This window comes from Saccopteryx leptura, chromosome 6 (genome assembly GCF_036850995.1).
Source record: "Saccopteryx leptura isolate mSacLep1 chromosome 6, mSacLep1_pri_phased_curated, whole genome shotgun sequence".
NCBI lineage: Eukaryota > Metazoa > Chordata > Mammalia > Chiroptera > Emballonuridae > Saccopteryx > Saccopteryx leptura.
Genome location: NC_089508.1, coordinates 88,053,951 through 88,070,584, shown reverse-complemented (window position 1 = coordinate 88,070,584; position 16,634 = coordinate 88,053,951). Strand labels below are relative to the sequence as shown.

Genomic DNA, 16,634 nt, shown 5'->3' with positions numbered 1-16,634 from the left:
AGGGGCAGCCCCGGTGAGGATGGGTGGCTGCCACCAGGAGTTAAGTGGGTTGTAGGAGGAGAGGTCCTTGTGCAGTTTCTCTTGTAGATGGTTGAGGACCCCGATGCTTTCTTCCATTGGGCCAGTCTCACTGAACAGCATTGTTTCTTGCTTTCACTCATTCTGGATGCAGGTTTCTGGTGGGAGGGACAGGAGCAACAGGAGGATTTGCAGGGTCCAACCTTTTGGTGAGCCAGAGACGGGTAGGGCCCAGTGGTTCTGACTGCCAGCACTCCTGTAAGAGGGCAAGTTTGAGGCGAGAGACATGGTACCAAGGTGTTTGCCCTAGGAGCTTGGCTGCAGTAGGGGTAGTCAATATTACCGTATGGGGTCCCGTCCACCTGGGCTGTAGGGAGCCTGGCTGGAGCTCCCTCAGAAGAACCCTGTCTCCTGGCTGGAGGGGGACCGCTGAGTGTGCTTCATCTGGACCCCCTATGTGGGGAAGGGTCCGGTCTGAGAAGATGGCAGAGTAAAGACAGAAAGGGGCGGTATGTGGCAAGAGGAGGGGGGTTTGGCTAAGAGAGCAAAATTGGGAATTCAGTGTCGAAAGAAGCCTATTAGATCGAGGAAAGAAATAATTTGAAGGAGTGCGAGAAAGGGGATTCCATCCAAACTGCATGTCAGGAGTGGTGTGCGACGGGGAAAAAAAGGGGCCCCATCCACTCCTATAACCGAGACCTGTGTGGGAACTAGAGGTCCAGAGTGTGATGACAAAACAGAGAAGGCAGCCTCCGTGTCCATAGGAAATGAGATGGACTTACCTGCTCCTGCAGCATTACCCGGGGCTTGGCGAGGGTCATGGGGGTCTTCGAGTCCGGGTTGCGTCAGTTGTCTATGAGGCCTAGGAGTTCAAGCGATGGGCCTGCCTGGCTGGCTTGTCCTCCATGCAGAGGCGCCAAGGAAGAGCCTGTTGCCTGAAAGGGGCAATCGCTCCACCAGTGACCAGGCTGCTTGCAGTCAGGGCAGGGCTTAGGGGTGGCCTTGGGCAGGGGCACTGCCAGGCCCAGTGACCCTCTTTGCTACATTTAAAGCAAGCTTCTAGTGGGGTTCCTCTTTGTGGCCTGGTCTTGGGTCGGGCACCTCCTATGCCTTGCCCCTGTTACTCCGCCGGCCTCAGGGCTGCCACAAGAGCCTGGGTTTGGAGCATCACCTTTTGCTGCACGCGGGTCTGGCGAGTAACCTTGGCCTTTTTCTACTAGCTGCAACCATTAAAAACTTTAAATGTCATGTTCACCAGGTCTCAGATAGGGGTTTGGGGGTTGAGAATAAGAGGAGGGGGCTCCTGGGGAGCCCGGCACCCAGATCCTGCTAGAAATGCCAGAGCCAGAGGCAGGACAGGGTCAGGCCTTCCTGCAAGAAGACCGGAGCTGGGCCGTGGGGTCAGAAGCCCTGCAAACCTGCGTGAGGGCTAATGGCCGGTGGAGGAGGGCCTGATGGAGGAGGGGCTTAAGAACACAGAAGAGAAGGGAGGGGCTCCTGGCTGGCAGGGGAGGGGGCTTCCTTGGGGGAAGAGACCCAAGTGGAAGAGGTCTGCAGAGGGACCAGAGAGGGGTCCCAAGAGAGGGGCTCCCCTGGGGGTTGGGCAGGAGGGGGAGAGAGTTGGGGGTCAGCAAAGGAGGAAAGATCAGGAGCGGAGGGTTTAGCTGAGGTTTCTTTGGCCAAAAAAGGCCTGTGCTGTAGAACAGGCGGCACAGAGATTAGGACAGGAGTGCAAATACTAGAGGCCCTGAATGTAAGGGGTCTCCAACCATTTCCCAGTTCTTTGGCAATAGTTAAATTGGTGAGGGTGTTAAAATCGAAAGTCCCCTCAGGAGGCCACCTGGTTCAATTATCCAGTGGGTTCTGTGGCCCGGCCACATCGGAGAAGATCAGTTTCTTCTTCTTTAGGGAGGGAGAGATTCCATCCAGATAAGGCACTCCAGGAGTGTCTTTGGATCAGGTTCAGATTCCTGTGCCTCTATGGCCGCACTCAGTCCTCGGAGTGGTCAGAGATGAGAATTGGTGTCCCGCAACTCAAGCTCTGGTCACTGGACGGTTAGGTAGAGTGGGTGTGTCCAGGACGTCTCCACGGGCACACACGCACTCGGAACGAATAAGAGGTCCCTGACACAGCTGCGATTACGGACAGGGAGTCTCGGTGGAAAGAACTGAGGGGAGGTTGGAGGGAGGGGACTTACCACACCATGAGCCAAAGTGGGTGGGAGGTCAGAGATCCTGGTTCTTCCTCGGAAGGGAAGGGGAGAGGAGCAGCCCCAGCGGGCTTCAAATTCCTCCCAGGTTTCAGCACCAAATGTAAGGTATTTTCCCCACTGAGGAAGAAAGAAGGGTGTATGTAGCCATAGAGTGTGGAATAGCAAAAGCTTTATTTAGTAGAGTGCATCCCGGACAAGGTTCTCTGGTCCGCAAAACGGGGCGGAGAAGTCATGCTGCCTCCCGTTTGGGGGTAATTTATAGCGTTGGTAGTGTGATCGGGTTGATATGACATGGTGGAATTTTATTGGCTGACAGACAGTCGTTCTTTTTCAAAGGACTCCTGGGAAGTTTCTTTTGGTGTGCATGGGTGTGGACGGTTCCAGCCAAAGTTCCTGGGCCTGGTTCCTCACGTGGCTTTCCCCCATTGCCAACTGAATTCACAATTGGTAACTGAGAGGAAAGGGGGAAATCACAAGGTAGTGAGAGGGGTGTTGTTGGAAAAATAAGTTTGTAAAATATGTGTTGAGTTTGCTCACTTTTATTGTTAAAAATGGTGCTGGGCACCCACATGTGTGCTTGCCCTCAGAGCAGGGTAGTTGATTGAGGATTGCATTCCTGTTTGGGAAGGGCCATTGTTACACTAATGTGTGCTGGAGGAGGGGTCTTTGTGGGCCCAGGTAGTTTTTTAGAGGGGTAAGAAGGAGGAGAAGAAGCCAAGATGGAAGGGAAGGAGAGAGAAGCCAGTTTTGCAGAGTAAGAAGCCATGTTGGCCGATGGGGGACCAGAGGTGACTGAGACTGGTGGGGCCTTTGATTATAGGAAAAACTGGATGAGTCAGTGGCTTTGGGAGCTCTGAATGGAAAGGGAAGTGTTTTCCCACTGTGTTTATTTACTCGCCGGCCAGTTGTGAGGCTAGAACAAAGAAACGGCCCACCATATTTTGATTCTGCTGTTTCCTTACCATCTGCCTGAATCTAATGTGAATCTGCATGTGAATGGCAAGGGCAGCAGTGACTACTGGCTGTACAGATGTATATCTCTATATTGTGTGTCAACTCCTCTGTTCTTAAAAGGCCAGGCTATGCAAATGTCTGTGGGATCTCTAATTATAGATCTCTAATATAACCTGAGATCATCTTCTCATTTAAATGCTTTGCGTTGGACTACTGTGTGGTTAAACTTCTCTAATTTCTGGAATGATACAAAAAAGCACTCAATCTCCACATCCTTTGTTGTAATTCCAGTATTTAGAGTAGACAACTGGATGTTTCAATCCAGAGATTAGATACAGATTTCATAACTACGAAGAGCCAAACATCAGCATCTCCGTCAAAGCACATTCACCAAAGGATCAAAACAGAGGCTGGGAATATTGACAAAATACTTCAACCAAAAATTGTACTGAAAAGAGATTCTTCAATAAGGCATCAAATTCACAGCCAAGGGGAAACACAATGTTAGGAACATAGCAGCATCCAAGAGGTAACTACTCAAACAAAGTTGTACAGAGCTTGGGAGACTGGGAGCGTCCAAGATCTAAGACAGGGGTCCCCAAACTACAGCCCGTGGGCCACATGCGGCCCCCTGAGGCCATTTATCCGGCCCCCACCGCACTTCCGGAAGAGGCACCTCTTTCATTGGTGGTCAGTGAGAGGAGCATAGTTTCCATTGAAATACTGGTCAGTTTGTTGATTTAAATTTACTGGTTCTTTATTTTAAATGTTATATTTGTTCCCGTTTTGTTTTTTTACTTTAAAATAAGATATGTGCAGTGTGCAAAGGGATTTGTTCATAGTTTTTTTTATAGTCCGGCCCTCCAATGGTCTGAGGGACAGTGAACTGGCCCCCTGTGTAAAAAGTTTGGGGACCCCTGGTCTAAGATCTGAAGTTAGCCCATGCCCCACCCACCTGCTGGGTCCCTGCAGTTTACAATTGGATTGGTTTATTCTGAGGACCCCACCATAGGCCCTATGTTAGTCTCCCTAATAGTTTGGGCTTTTATTTTCTTTTTTCTTTCTTTTTTTGGGGTGGTGGTGGTGGTGTATGTCAAAGGGCATAGGTAGTCTGCAACACTGGCTGATTTTGAAAGCCAATGATAAGGAAGCATAGGCCTCTCAATTAATTTTGAACACATATGAACAAAAAGGCTAGGCAACTATGGAGTGTGAAAACTGTACCTTTGCCCTGGCCAGTTTGCTCAGTGGATAGAGCATCAGCACAGTGTGCGGACGTCCTGGGTTCGATTCCTGGTCAGGGCACACAGGAGAAGCAACCATCATCTTTTATTCCCCTTCCTCTCCCCTTCTCTCTCTCCTCCTCTCTCACAGCCAGTGGCTTGACTTGTTCAAGCTTCAGCCCCGGGTGGATCCAGGTCGGGGTGCACACGGGAGTCTGTCTCACTATCTCCCCACCTCTCACTTAAAAATATATATATATACCTTCAACCACCTCCTCAAGTTCTGTGTTCTTTTGGTTTAATTCGCTTGTTTTTCTTCTCTCTCTGAGAACAATGTGTGCCCAGGGTGGACTCAAAGTGCTATTATTCTCTTGGAGGGATTTTAATTTTTCTCAGGAACCAAAGCTTTAACCAAAAAACCCAACTGTTTATCTAGACCTGGTGGAGCAGGTTTTTTCATGAAGTCACACCCTAGTCAGCATTGTATAGGCCTGAGAGCCTCTGTCCTGGAGACCTGATCCAATGAACTAATCTCTCCCAAATTCTTGGCAGGTGACAACCTGCCCTTCACAAAGGCTCAGCAGCTACAGGGCTTCCAGGCTGTTACCTCTCCACATGAAGTCCCTGCTGAGCTGGGAGAGCAGCCTGGGTTTCTACTGCCCTGAAGTCTTCTCTGGACTCTGTGTAAGAAAGAAGCTGATTGGCTCTTCAGTGGTAGGGTGAAGCTCTCCTATACTCAAGTACATGCCTAATTCCCAGGTCGATTGAACCAGCTCTTTTTACATCTCCTTAGCAAATGAGGCTGAGAAAGAACTGGCCTTGTTCAGTGAATGACATCTGGAGATTTTTAAACACACTGCAGATATAATCAACAGGCTGGATAAGGAGTGTCTGTCTGGCAGCAATACTTCATCTTTAAATTCCTCCTTGAGTTGCACACTGCCGCTGTCCCTGTGGCTCTGTGAACTTCTATGCACTATTTATTTTTTTTGTATTTTTCTGAAGTTGGAAACGGGGAGGCAGTCAGACAGACTCCCGCATGCGCCCAACTGGGATCTACCCGGCACGCCCACCAGGGGGCGATGCTCTGCCCATCTGGGGCGTTGCTCTGTTGCAACCAGAGCCATTCCAGCGCCTGAGGCAGAGGCCACAGAGCCATCCTCAGTGCTGGGGCCAACTTTGCTCCAATGGAGCCTTGGCTGCGGGAGGGGAAGAGAGAGAGAGGAAGGAGAGGGGGAGGGGTGGAGAAGCAGATGGGCGCTTCTCCTGTGTGCCCTGGCCAGAAATCGAACCCGACGCTCTACCACTGAGCCAACCAGCCAGGGCCTTCTATGCACTATTTTTCAGCTTCTTGCATGTTGGTTAATTTTCAGAATTATCCAAGAAACATCCAGATTCAGTTTGTTTATGTACACAGATATTTCAATTAAATCTGGTCTTTAATAATCCTGATACAGGTACTCTAATGTGTGTTATGTTGATATACCTGTTTTATTTTTATACATTACTGTGGCCTACATTTTGGTTTTAAAGACAAGGCTTTCTTTTTTAATCACCATAGAGAGCTTCACTGAACCTCCACTGTACTTTCCTGGACTTCTCATCCTTGACCATGAATTTGGAGAGGAACAAGTAAGTAATTTCTGAGCCATGATTGAAGGACCTATTAGAAATAACAAAGCCTTTCCCCTGCTGTTTCTCCACTTTTGGCTGGAGGCTCTTCAGTGACTTGCTTGTGCCTCGGTGTGAACTGGGGTCTGGATGAGGGAAATTGGGGGCCTGCTAAAGGGCCCTGGAAGAAGTGCAAAACCATGGGGTGAAACCAAATTTGTTTTCCACATTTTGGCTCAGGTTTGTTTTGTGAAGAGAATAGAATGTAAGACCTCTGAAAGCAGTTTAAGAGAACCCTGATGAAATAGCCTGGAGAAGGTCTTTACTCAGGGAAGGGCTGTGTTACAACTAGTCTTCCTAAGAACAGAGCATGAATAAATGGGTTTAAGTAGACACAAAATAGAATGCACAATATTTGTTTAGAAAAAAGAAAAACATTTCCACTGGTAAAACTTAAAACAGCTGACTGCGGAGACATGATCATCTTTAATAGCAGAACTGAGGCCCCTCTCTAGGACTAGGTGTGGTCGGGTTTCAGTGTCTTCCAGACGCAGGGTGCTGAAAGGGAGGGTGGGGACCAGCATGGTTTCAATGGGTACTGGCATTCGGCATCAACTGGGAAAGGGAAGAGCAAGCGTTTCATTCAGGTGTAGGGACAGGAACACATACCACAGTGCAGAACACATAATAGCTTGTAATAAATACTTTGTAAATAAATACTGATCAGTTTATAAAGAAAGTCTCAGAAGCCAGCTGAATAACACGCTTGTTAACAAGTAACACTGACTGACACTCTCCTGGTTCTGCTGGTCAGAAGACAACTTCATAGACAAATACATATTGCACAAAAGTCTGTGACAGGGTTCCACAGGGAGAGGTATCCGACTGCTCCCTGCTGGTTCCCATAGAAGGTTAGACAAAAGTTCCCTCAGTCGTTGTTCGTTGTGACCCAGCATGCCTCCCCTTCTGTGAAGAGCCATAGTCTGTCTATTTACTACAACGACCAACTCCAGTGGCATCAGGTGACAGGTACAGACAAGAATAATTCAGTGTGGCAGCAACTGTGGCAGGTAGGACTCCTTCCTTTTGGCAACAGATATCAGGCCTTTACAAAGTCCTCAGAGACTCAAAATGAGATGTCTTTTTTTAATTTTTATTTTAAACAAGCCTACCCATCCTCAGAGGAAGTGGATGGTGGTCATTCTTTTAGGGGAGTTTCTAACTTTTCAGGGGAGCTTGCTGTTCCCCTGCCAGAACAACTTCTCTTCCACTTTCTTCTTTTTCCATCGGCAGAGGAGCAGCATCTTGAAGGTCTTCCTGAAGGTTCTGTTGCAGAGGGCATAGCAAATGGGATTGACAGTGCTGTTGACGTAGCACAACCAGTAGCCCAAGTGCCACAGGGTGACTGGGACACACTTGTCACAGAAGGTGGAAACCAGGACCATGATGTTGTAAGGGGTCCATGTGATGATGAAGGCCAGGAGAATGGCACTCAGGGTCTGGGCCGCTTTCCTCTCTTTGACAAGGACCATTCTCTTCCGTTTGGTCATTTGATGGCTGAGGCTGGGATCCAGGCCTTTCGTTGCACGGTCCTTGGACACTGGGGAGGAACATGGCAAGACTTCCACCTTGTGGCAGCCATTGTTGGCCTCCTGGGTCCCATCAGCTTTTACCACCAGTCGGAACTTATAGGCCACACATTTCTGACTCTTAGGTCTTTGAGCAGCTGTTGGAGACTGGAAGTATTTGGGGGCATTATAGTCATTTTCTTCTGTTTGACTTTTCACCGAAGTGTCCTTGGTCTCTTCAGTACTGAATTCTCCCTTTGGGTCTTCCTTGGCCTGACTCTTGTAGACCACCTGGAAGATAGGGCCAGTGGCGGGCCTGTCCTCATCCTCTGAGGAGGGGTAGCTGCTACACGTAGTGAGCTGCTCAGCTTTGTCCCACTCGGTGCTGGGGCCAGGGGCTTGGGATGGCTTCCCAGTGGTGGAGGCGCTTCTGCGGGAGGATGACCAGGAGGCTTGGCTCCTTTCCCTCTGGGCCAGTGTGGGCCGAGGGCAGCTAATGCAGGACAAAAGCAGAGCCTTGTGAGCAGGCTTTCTTTTCCCAGTTTCGGCCACAGAGTCAGCGCCCTGGAGGTCAGCAAGGTCCTTGGTCCGCTTCTCTGTCTCCCGGTAGATTCGGCAGTAGAGAATTGTCATGACAGAAACTGGAATGTAGAAGGCAGCAATGGCAGTGCCAAAAGTGATGGTGGGCTCCGAGAGGAACTGGATCTGGCATTCATCCGGAGGTACTGTTCGCTCCCCAACCAAGTACTGCCAGCAGAGGATCGCTGGGGCCCAGAGGATGAAGGAGATCAGCCAGGCCAAGCCAATCATGATGCCAGCCCTCTTTGGGGTACGCTTGGCTCGATATGTCAGGGGTCTTGTGATAGAAAAGTAACGGTCAAAACTGATCACCAGGAGGTTCATGACAGAGGCGTTGCTGGCCACATAGTCCAGCGCAAGCCAAAGGTCACAAGCCAGACTCCCGAGAGCCCAGCGTCCCATGAGGATGTAGGTGGTATAGAGGTTCATGGAGAAGACCCCGATGATGAGATCCGCACAGGCTAGGCTGAGCAGGTAATAGTTGTTAACTGTCTTCAGCTGACTATTGACTTTGAAGGAGATCATGACTAAAACATTGCCCACGATGGTGATCAGGCTTACTACAGCAGTCACGGCTGCAATGGTGATGACTTCCCACAACCCATGGCGTTCCAAAGGCTGGTGATTTACTGGGGTGCCATTGACGGTAGTTGCATTGTGGTAAGATTCCGCTTCCATCCTGGTGCAAGAATCTGCATTAGGAGTAAGTTAGATTCTATACTGTTCTCTTTATCGTCTAACACCTCGTCTGGGACAGCATCTGGAAGAGAGGGAAATACATCACCTTCACTCAACAACGTGAATTACTTCTGCACTTATTCTTTATTATTTCTAACAAAATATTAAGTGTGGTTTCACACACATTTGGGGCAAGATGCTGAAATCTCCAAAGTGTCGATAACATTTTTATTTTATAAGGGCATTGCCTCTGCTTTTCATGATTAATGCCTGAACTCCTTTCTTGTATATGAGGCTGCTGCCCTCTTGTGGTTCCTAAAGGTAGTTTTTTAAAAAGGTCTGGGAACATACTTCAAAGATACAGAATACCAATGACTTACTACAAAGATATAGAACACATATTCCAAAAATTTATATGGAACCAAAAGAGAACACGAATAGCCTCAGCAATCTTGAAAAGGAAGAATAAAGTGGGAGGTATCACACTTCCGGATATCTAGTTATACTACAAGGCCATTGTACTCAAAACAACCTGGTACTGGCATAAGAACAAGCATATAGATCAATGGAACAGAACAGAGAACTCAGAAATAAGCCCACAGCTCTATGGACAACTGATATTTGACAAAAGAGGTAAAGACAGTGGAGTAAAGACAGCCTCTTCAACAAATGGTGTTGAGAAAATTGGACAGCTACCTGCAAAAAAATGAAACTAGACCACCAACATACACCATTCACAAAAATAAACTCAAAATGGATAAAAGACTTAAATGTATCTTTGAAGTATGTTCCCAGACCTTATTTTAAAACCACAATGAGATATTACCTCACACCAGTCAGAATGGCGCTCATCAACAAAACAACACAGAATAAGTGCTGGCGAGGATGTGGAGAAAAGGGAACCCTCCTGCACTGCTGGTGGGAATGCAGACTGGTGCAGCCACTGTGGAAAACAGTATGGAGATTCCTCAAAAAATTAAAATCGAACTGCCTTTTGACCCAGCTATCCTACTTTTAGGAATATACCCCAAGAACACCATAGCACTATTTCAAAAGGAGAAACGCCACCTCCATGTTTATAACAGCATTGTTCACAATAGCGAAGGTCTGGAGACAGCCCAAGTGTCCGTCAGTGGATGAATGGATTAAAAAGCTTTGGTACATATACACTATGGAATACTACTCAGCCATAAGAAATGATGACATCAGATCATTTACAACAACATGGATGGACCTTGATAACATTATACTGAGCGAAATAAGTAAATCAGAAAAAACTAAGAACTATATGATTCCATATATAGGTGGGACACAAAAATGAGACTCAGAGACATGGACAAGAGTGTGGGGGTTACAGGGTGGGGGGGAGGAGAGGGAGGGGGTTGGGGGAGGGGAGGGGCACAAAGGAAACCAGTTAGAAGGTGATGGAAGACAATTGGACTTTGGATGATGGGAATGCAGCATAATCAAATGTCAGAATAACCTAGAGATGTTTTCTCTAAACATATGTACCCTGATTTATCAATGTCACCCCATTAAAATTAATAAAAGAAAAGAGTAAAAAGAATGAAAAAAAATTAAAAACGTCTGGGAAGATGAGAGCAAAGGCAAAGGAAAGAAGGGTTGGATTGTTGCGGAGTGGTGGCATTGCTGCTGTAGACTGCAATGCTCTTAAGGGCAGACAGTTTTTATTTTTTATTTTTATTTTCTAAGATTTTATTTATTGACTTTACAGGAGAGAGGAGTAGTTGCTTCTCATGTGTGCCTTGACTGTGGTTTTGAACCAGTGACCTCAGCATTCCAGACACTTTTTTAAACTCTTGGTAATAAGTAGCCTGTTGTGAACTGGAGAAAAAGACAAGTTATAGCAACTCTATAGTCCAATTATTAATATTATCGAGTTTATGCATAAATTCAATTATTAAATATTATTGAGACACTGTTGTGAGCCAAGACTGTATTATAAAACTTCACCCTGATTCAATGCACAAACTCCCAGTGGGTGCCTGGTTTTTGTTGAGAGGCTTTGAAATTTACCTCAGCTGCTGAAGATGATGACCCTCCCTTGGACTACTTACAATGTCATAGAAATATTTTAAAATATCTTTTTTTTAAATTTATGTTTTAAAGTATTTAATTTTTTTCAATTATAGTTGACAAGACAATATTATATTAGTTTCAGATTACAACAGAGACATTTATAAAACTTACTAAGTGATCACCGATAAATCCAGTACTCATATAACACCGTACATAGTTATTACAATATTATTGACTGTATTCCCTATGCTATACTTCATTTTATTTTTTATATTCATAGGCTTTTTTTTTTTTTTTTTTTTTTTTTATTTTTCCGAAGCTGGAAACGAGGAGAGACAGTCAGACAGACTCCCGCATGCGCCCGACCTGGATCCACCCGGCATGCCCACCAGGGGCGACGCTCTGCCCACCAGGGGGCGATGCTCTGCCCCTCCGGGGCGTCGCTCTGTCGCGACCAGAGCCACTCTAGCGCCTGGGACAGAGGCCAAGGAGCCATCCCCAGCGCCCGGGCCATCTTTGCTCCAATGGAGCCTCGGCTGCGGGAGGGGAAGAGAGAGACAGAGAGGAAGGAGAGGGGGAGGGATGGAGAAGCAGATGGGCGCTTCTCCTGTGTGCCCTGGCCGGGAATCGAACCCGGGACTTCTGCACGCCAGGCCGACACTCTACCACTGAGCCAACCGGCCAGGGCCTATATTCATAGGCTTTTAAAAACATTTTTATTGAATTCACAGAGGTGACATTGGTTAATAAAATTATATAGGTTTCAGGTATACAATTCTATAATACATCATCATCTGTATATTGTATCGTGTGTTCGCCACCCAAATATCTTTTTTTATTTCGTTATAAAGTAATATGCTCCTTGTAAAAGTTGATGCAATGTCAAAATTTATAACTTAGAAAATGAAAGTCCTCTAGTTCCATCTAGCAGAGGTAATCAATGCTAACATAAGAGTGGAGTTTATATTTTGACAGCTTTTCCCTATGGATATACTAATCAATATTTAAATATAGTTATTTTTATTTAATTTATTTTTTAGCACGAGACAGAGAGGGACAGACAGACAGGAAGGAAGAGAGATGAGAGGCATCAACTCATAGTTGCGGCACCTTAGTTGTTCATTGATTACTTTCTCATACGTGCTCTGGCTTAGGGGGCTCTGGCTGAGCCCAGCGACCTTGGGTTCAAGCCAGTGACTTTGTGCTCAAGCCAGCGACCTTGGGGTTTCAATTCTGGGTCCTTAGCATCCAAGGCCGATGCTCTGTCCACTATGCCACCGCCTGGTCAGGCTAAATACAGTTATTTTAAAATAGGTGAATTTTTAATGTCTACCCTCTGAATTTGTTTTTTTACTTAACAAATAATTATGGACTTCTTTTGTATCAGAACATCTTTTGGATCAAAGCTATTTTCTTTTTTGGGGGCATTTTAATGACTGCCCATTATTTCATTTAATGGGTATACTATAATTTATTTAATCTATTTCCTCCCCATTGACAAAGTCCAACTTTTAAAAATAAAAGTAAAATTTTATTTTCTAGTTTAAAAACTTATGCACATGATAAAACGTTTCAGTAAGTACAAAAGGGAAAATGGTAAAAGATACCCCTTTTGCAGAGGTAACCAGTTACCATTTCTTGTCTCTCTTTCCAGAGATAATATGTGCACATAACATAGATTTGATAATATCTGAAAATACCATTACAAAATTCCAGGCACCATGACATGATGACAGATAGTGAAGAGAGAAGACTCTTTAATGACCCTCAAAGCATGCTACGTGGCATTCCCTGCTGTGCCTACTGGCCAGTTTTTTGCTTGTTTGTTTTTTGTTTTTCTTACGGAGACAGAGAGTCAGAGAGAGGGATAGACAGGGACAGACAGACAAGAACAGAGAGAGATGAGAAGCATCAATCATCAGTTTTTCGTTGTGACACCTTAGCAGGCCCTCCGTCAGGCAATTCTGATGCTGCTCAAGTTTAAGAACCACTGTCTCAAGGTATTTTTTGAGCCTTCAAACATCACAAGAAAACATAATCCGAGTCCAAGGCCACAGATCTTAAAAGCTCTCACTATTTAATGAAAGTAGACGTTAAGATAGGGCTTTTTATTAAAAAAAAAAAAAAAAAAGCACTGCCCTCTTGCAAATATAATTTTCATGGAACAAATGCATCTTCCTGATTCTTCTCTTTGTAGCCAGGCAGATTTAGTTGTTCATTGATTGCTTTCTCATATGTGCCTTGACCGCGGGCCTTCAGCAGACCGAGGAACCCCTTGCTTGAACCAGCGACCTTGGGTCCAAGCTGGTGAGCTTTTTGCTCAAGCCAGATGAGCCCGCGCTCAAGCTGGCAACCTTGGGGTCTCGAACCTGGGTCCTTCCGCATCCCAGTCCAACATTCTATCCACTGTGCCATTGCCTGGTCAGGCCTACTGGCTAGTTTTGACACTTCCTTGATAATAGTAATTGATGTAAGGATGCCAAATTTGTAAAATGCTGTTAATTTTTTTTTGTTTAATATTTTATTTTTAAAAATTTTATCTGCAAAGTTAAATTTAATGGGGTGACACTGATCAATAAGAGCGCTTAGATTTTAGGTAAATATTTCTATAGCATGTGAAGTGTTGATTGGGGGTTGAGGGGAGAGAAGTAAAGAGGGACAGATATACGGTGATGAAAAATGATTTGACTTTGGGTGATGGACACACAATACAACTAACAGTTGTTTTACATTTTAAACTGTATTTTTAGATTTTTTATAATCTCAAATTCAACCATTGTGACCTGACAGGCGGTTCACTTGCCTCCATGTTTACAGGTTATATAGGCTGACGATTCTGGCCTGATCAAATAGCTTCTGCCAAAGTTCCTCCCTGAAACCTGTGAGCACCCCTCCATAGTGGATGCAGCCATTCAAAAACATGTAGTGAATAAAAAGACATCTTTTTGAGAAACCATGACAGGGTTTTCTAGTTTGCATTATTCATATTTTAAGTATCAGAAATCAACTAAGCTGTAGGAAATCTGCCTGGCTACAAAGAGAAGAATCAGGAAGATGCATTTGTTCCATGAAAATTATATTTGCAAGAGGGCAGTGCTTTTTTTTTTTTTTTTTTTAATAAAAAGCCCTATCTTAACGTCTACTTTCATTAAATAGTGAGAGCTTTTAAGATCTGTGGCCTTGGACTCGGATTATGTTTTCTTGTGATGTTTGAAGGCTCAAAAAATACCTTGAGACAGTGGTTCTTAAACTTGAGCAGCATCAGAATTGCCTGACGGAGGGCCTGCTAAACCACTGATTGCTGAGCCTCATCCCCAGAGTTTCTGAGTCTGGGGTGAGGCCTGAGAATTTGCGTTTCTACAAGTTCCCAGGTGCCTTCTTTTTTTTTTTTTTTTTGTATTTCTCTGAAGCTGGAAACGGGGAGGCAGTCAGACAGACTCCCGCATACGCCCGACCAGGATCCACCCGGCACGCCCTCCGGGGGGCGATGCTCTGCCCATCCAGGGCGTTGCTCTGTCGCGACCAGAGCCACTCTAGCGCCTGGGGCAGAGGCCAAGGAGCCATCCCCAGCGCCCGGGCCATCTTTGCTCCAATGGAGCCTCGGCTGCAGGAGGGGAAGAGAGAGACAGAGAGGAAGGAGGGGGAGGGGTGGAGAAGCAGATGGGCGCCTCTCCTGTGTGCCCTGGCCGGGAATCCAACCCGGGACTTCTGCACGCCAGGCCGATGCTCTACCACTGAGCCAACCGGCCAGGGCCGGTGCCTTATTTTTTAAAAAAATTAACTAGGTCATATATATTTTAAAATTCAAAAAGTATATAATTTATTTTCTTAAGGAGCTACCTATGTAATTCAGCACTTCGTTTTGCTATCTTGTGAATAGTACCTAAAGGAAAACTGAAAATTTTATTCATGCAATGGTATATGTTTAAAATCAAGATGATCAAATCCTCATTTCCTTTATTATTTACCAACTCAAAATGTCTCTGGTTTCTTGCAATGCAGGAGCTACTTGTATGGCATTTTCATTCTTGGTGACAGACATCTTTTCCATGTAGATCAGAATCAAATGAGGAAAGCAAACTCAACATTCTGGTCTAAAAGAACTTTTGCTAGTGGTGTCCTCCAATTAGGTAGTGTTAGCAGGGGACCACAGAATCCTCCGTAACCTGAACACCACTGGTGGACCTGAAAATAAAGAAAAACAAAGAAACCCCAAACCTTGAATTAATAGGTGGGGAAGGGGAGAACAATTTAGTCCTTGGACTTCTAATGGCATCTGTAGTATAGATTTAAGGACACAGATTCTGAAACAGAGTGTCTGGGGATGAATCCCAGTTCTGTCACTTATTAGCTTGGGCTGATTATTTAACTCCACTGTGACTGTTTTCTTGTTTGTAAAATAGGAATAACAATAGGATTTACCTTATAGGAATATTATAAAGATTAAATGAGTGAGTATGAATAAAGTGTTTAGAATAGTTCCTGGCACAAAGTAGATGTTAATGGTAGCTCTCACTATCCACAAACAAGGCTATCTGTAAAACAAGCATAATGCCTTTCAAAAGTGTTACTGAGTCTCTAATTGACTTCTAAGTGAAAGTATCAAACAGAGTGAATGTAGCCTAATGGAGTTGGCTTAATCTGAAACCCACGGATTGTTTTAACCTCATAATTTTGGAGGCTTCTTGAGAGTTACAAAATTAAATCCACTTGTGCTAGTGGCTCTCATCCACTGATTTTGCTGCTCATGGGACATTTGGCAATGTCTGGAGCCACTTTTGTCCCAACTGGGGGAGGGAGAGCTGCTGGTGGGTAGCAACTACAGTAGTTCTCTTTATCTGCGGTTTTGCTTTCTATGATTTCAGTTAACCACCATCAACTGCAGTCCAAAATATTAAATAGAAAATTCCAGGAATAAACAATTTCTAGTTTTAAATTTGACACCATTCTGAATACCATGATGAAATCACTCATCATCTAGCTCTTTACCACTCAGGACAGGAATCATCTTTGTTCAGGTATCTTCACTATATAAACTGTCAGCCCCTAGCCATTTAGTAGCTGTCTGAGTTCAGATTGACTGCTGTGGTATTGCAGTGCTGTGTTCAAGTAACCGTTTATTTACTTCAGAATAGCCCCAAAGCACAATAGTGATGCTGGAAATTTGGATATGCCAAAGAAGTTGTTAAGTGCTTTCTTTATTTCAAAAGGTGAATACAATGCAGTAAGGTATTTTGAGAGACACATTCACATAACTTTTATTACAGCATATGGTCATAATTATTATTGTCTAATTTATAAACTATGATAGGTATGTATGTACAGGAAAAAAACAGTTAAGTTCAGGGTTTAGTACTATCTGCAGTTTCAGGCATTCACTGGGGGTCTGGAGCATCCTCCTGCGGATAAGGGGGGGCCACTGAGTGGTAGAGGCTGGAATCCTTTTAAACATTAATTCAAAGTACACACTAACACCACACAAAATTACCTAGCTCTAGATGTGCCAAAGTTGAGAAACCCTTGATTTGTGCTAATGTCTGGCACGAGATGAATGTGTGTTCAACTTGGTAAGAACCCAAATCAGTGGTGTGCTGGGAAATCTAACAATCTGTTTCTACCTTCAGCCCCAACAAAGCCTTGCTCTGGAGGAATCTGCAATTTCTATGGTGTAACAGTTCTGTGGCCCATTTCAAGTTATCAACTTTATGTCACTGCCCATAAAATTAGGAAGAGACAATGTATAATACCAA

General features: G+C 45.1%; 1 protein-coding gene across 1 annotated transcript; it reads right to left on the bottom strand.

The window, feature by feature from the left end:
• Window positions 1-7,245: 7,245 nt before the first annotated feature.
• On the bottom strand, window positions 7,246-8,844 carry CHRM5 (cholinergic receptor muscarinic 5). The gene has a single exon (XM_066342501.1). The coding sequence runs from the start codon at window positions 8,842-8,844 to the stop codon at window positions 7,246-7,248; it is 1,599 nt and encodes a 532-aa protein (XP_066198598.1).
• Window positions 8,845-16,634: the final 7,790 nt, after the last annotated feature.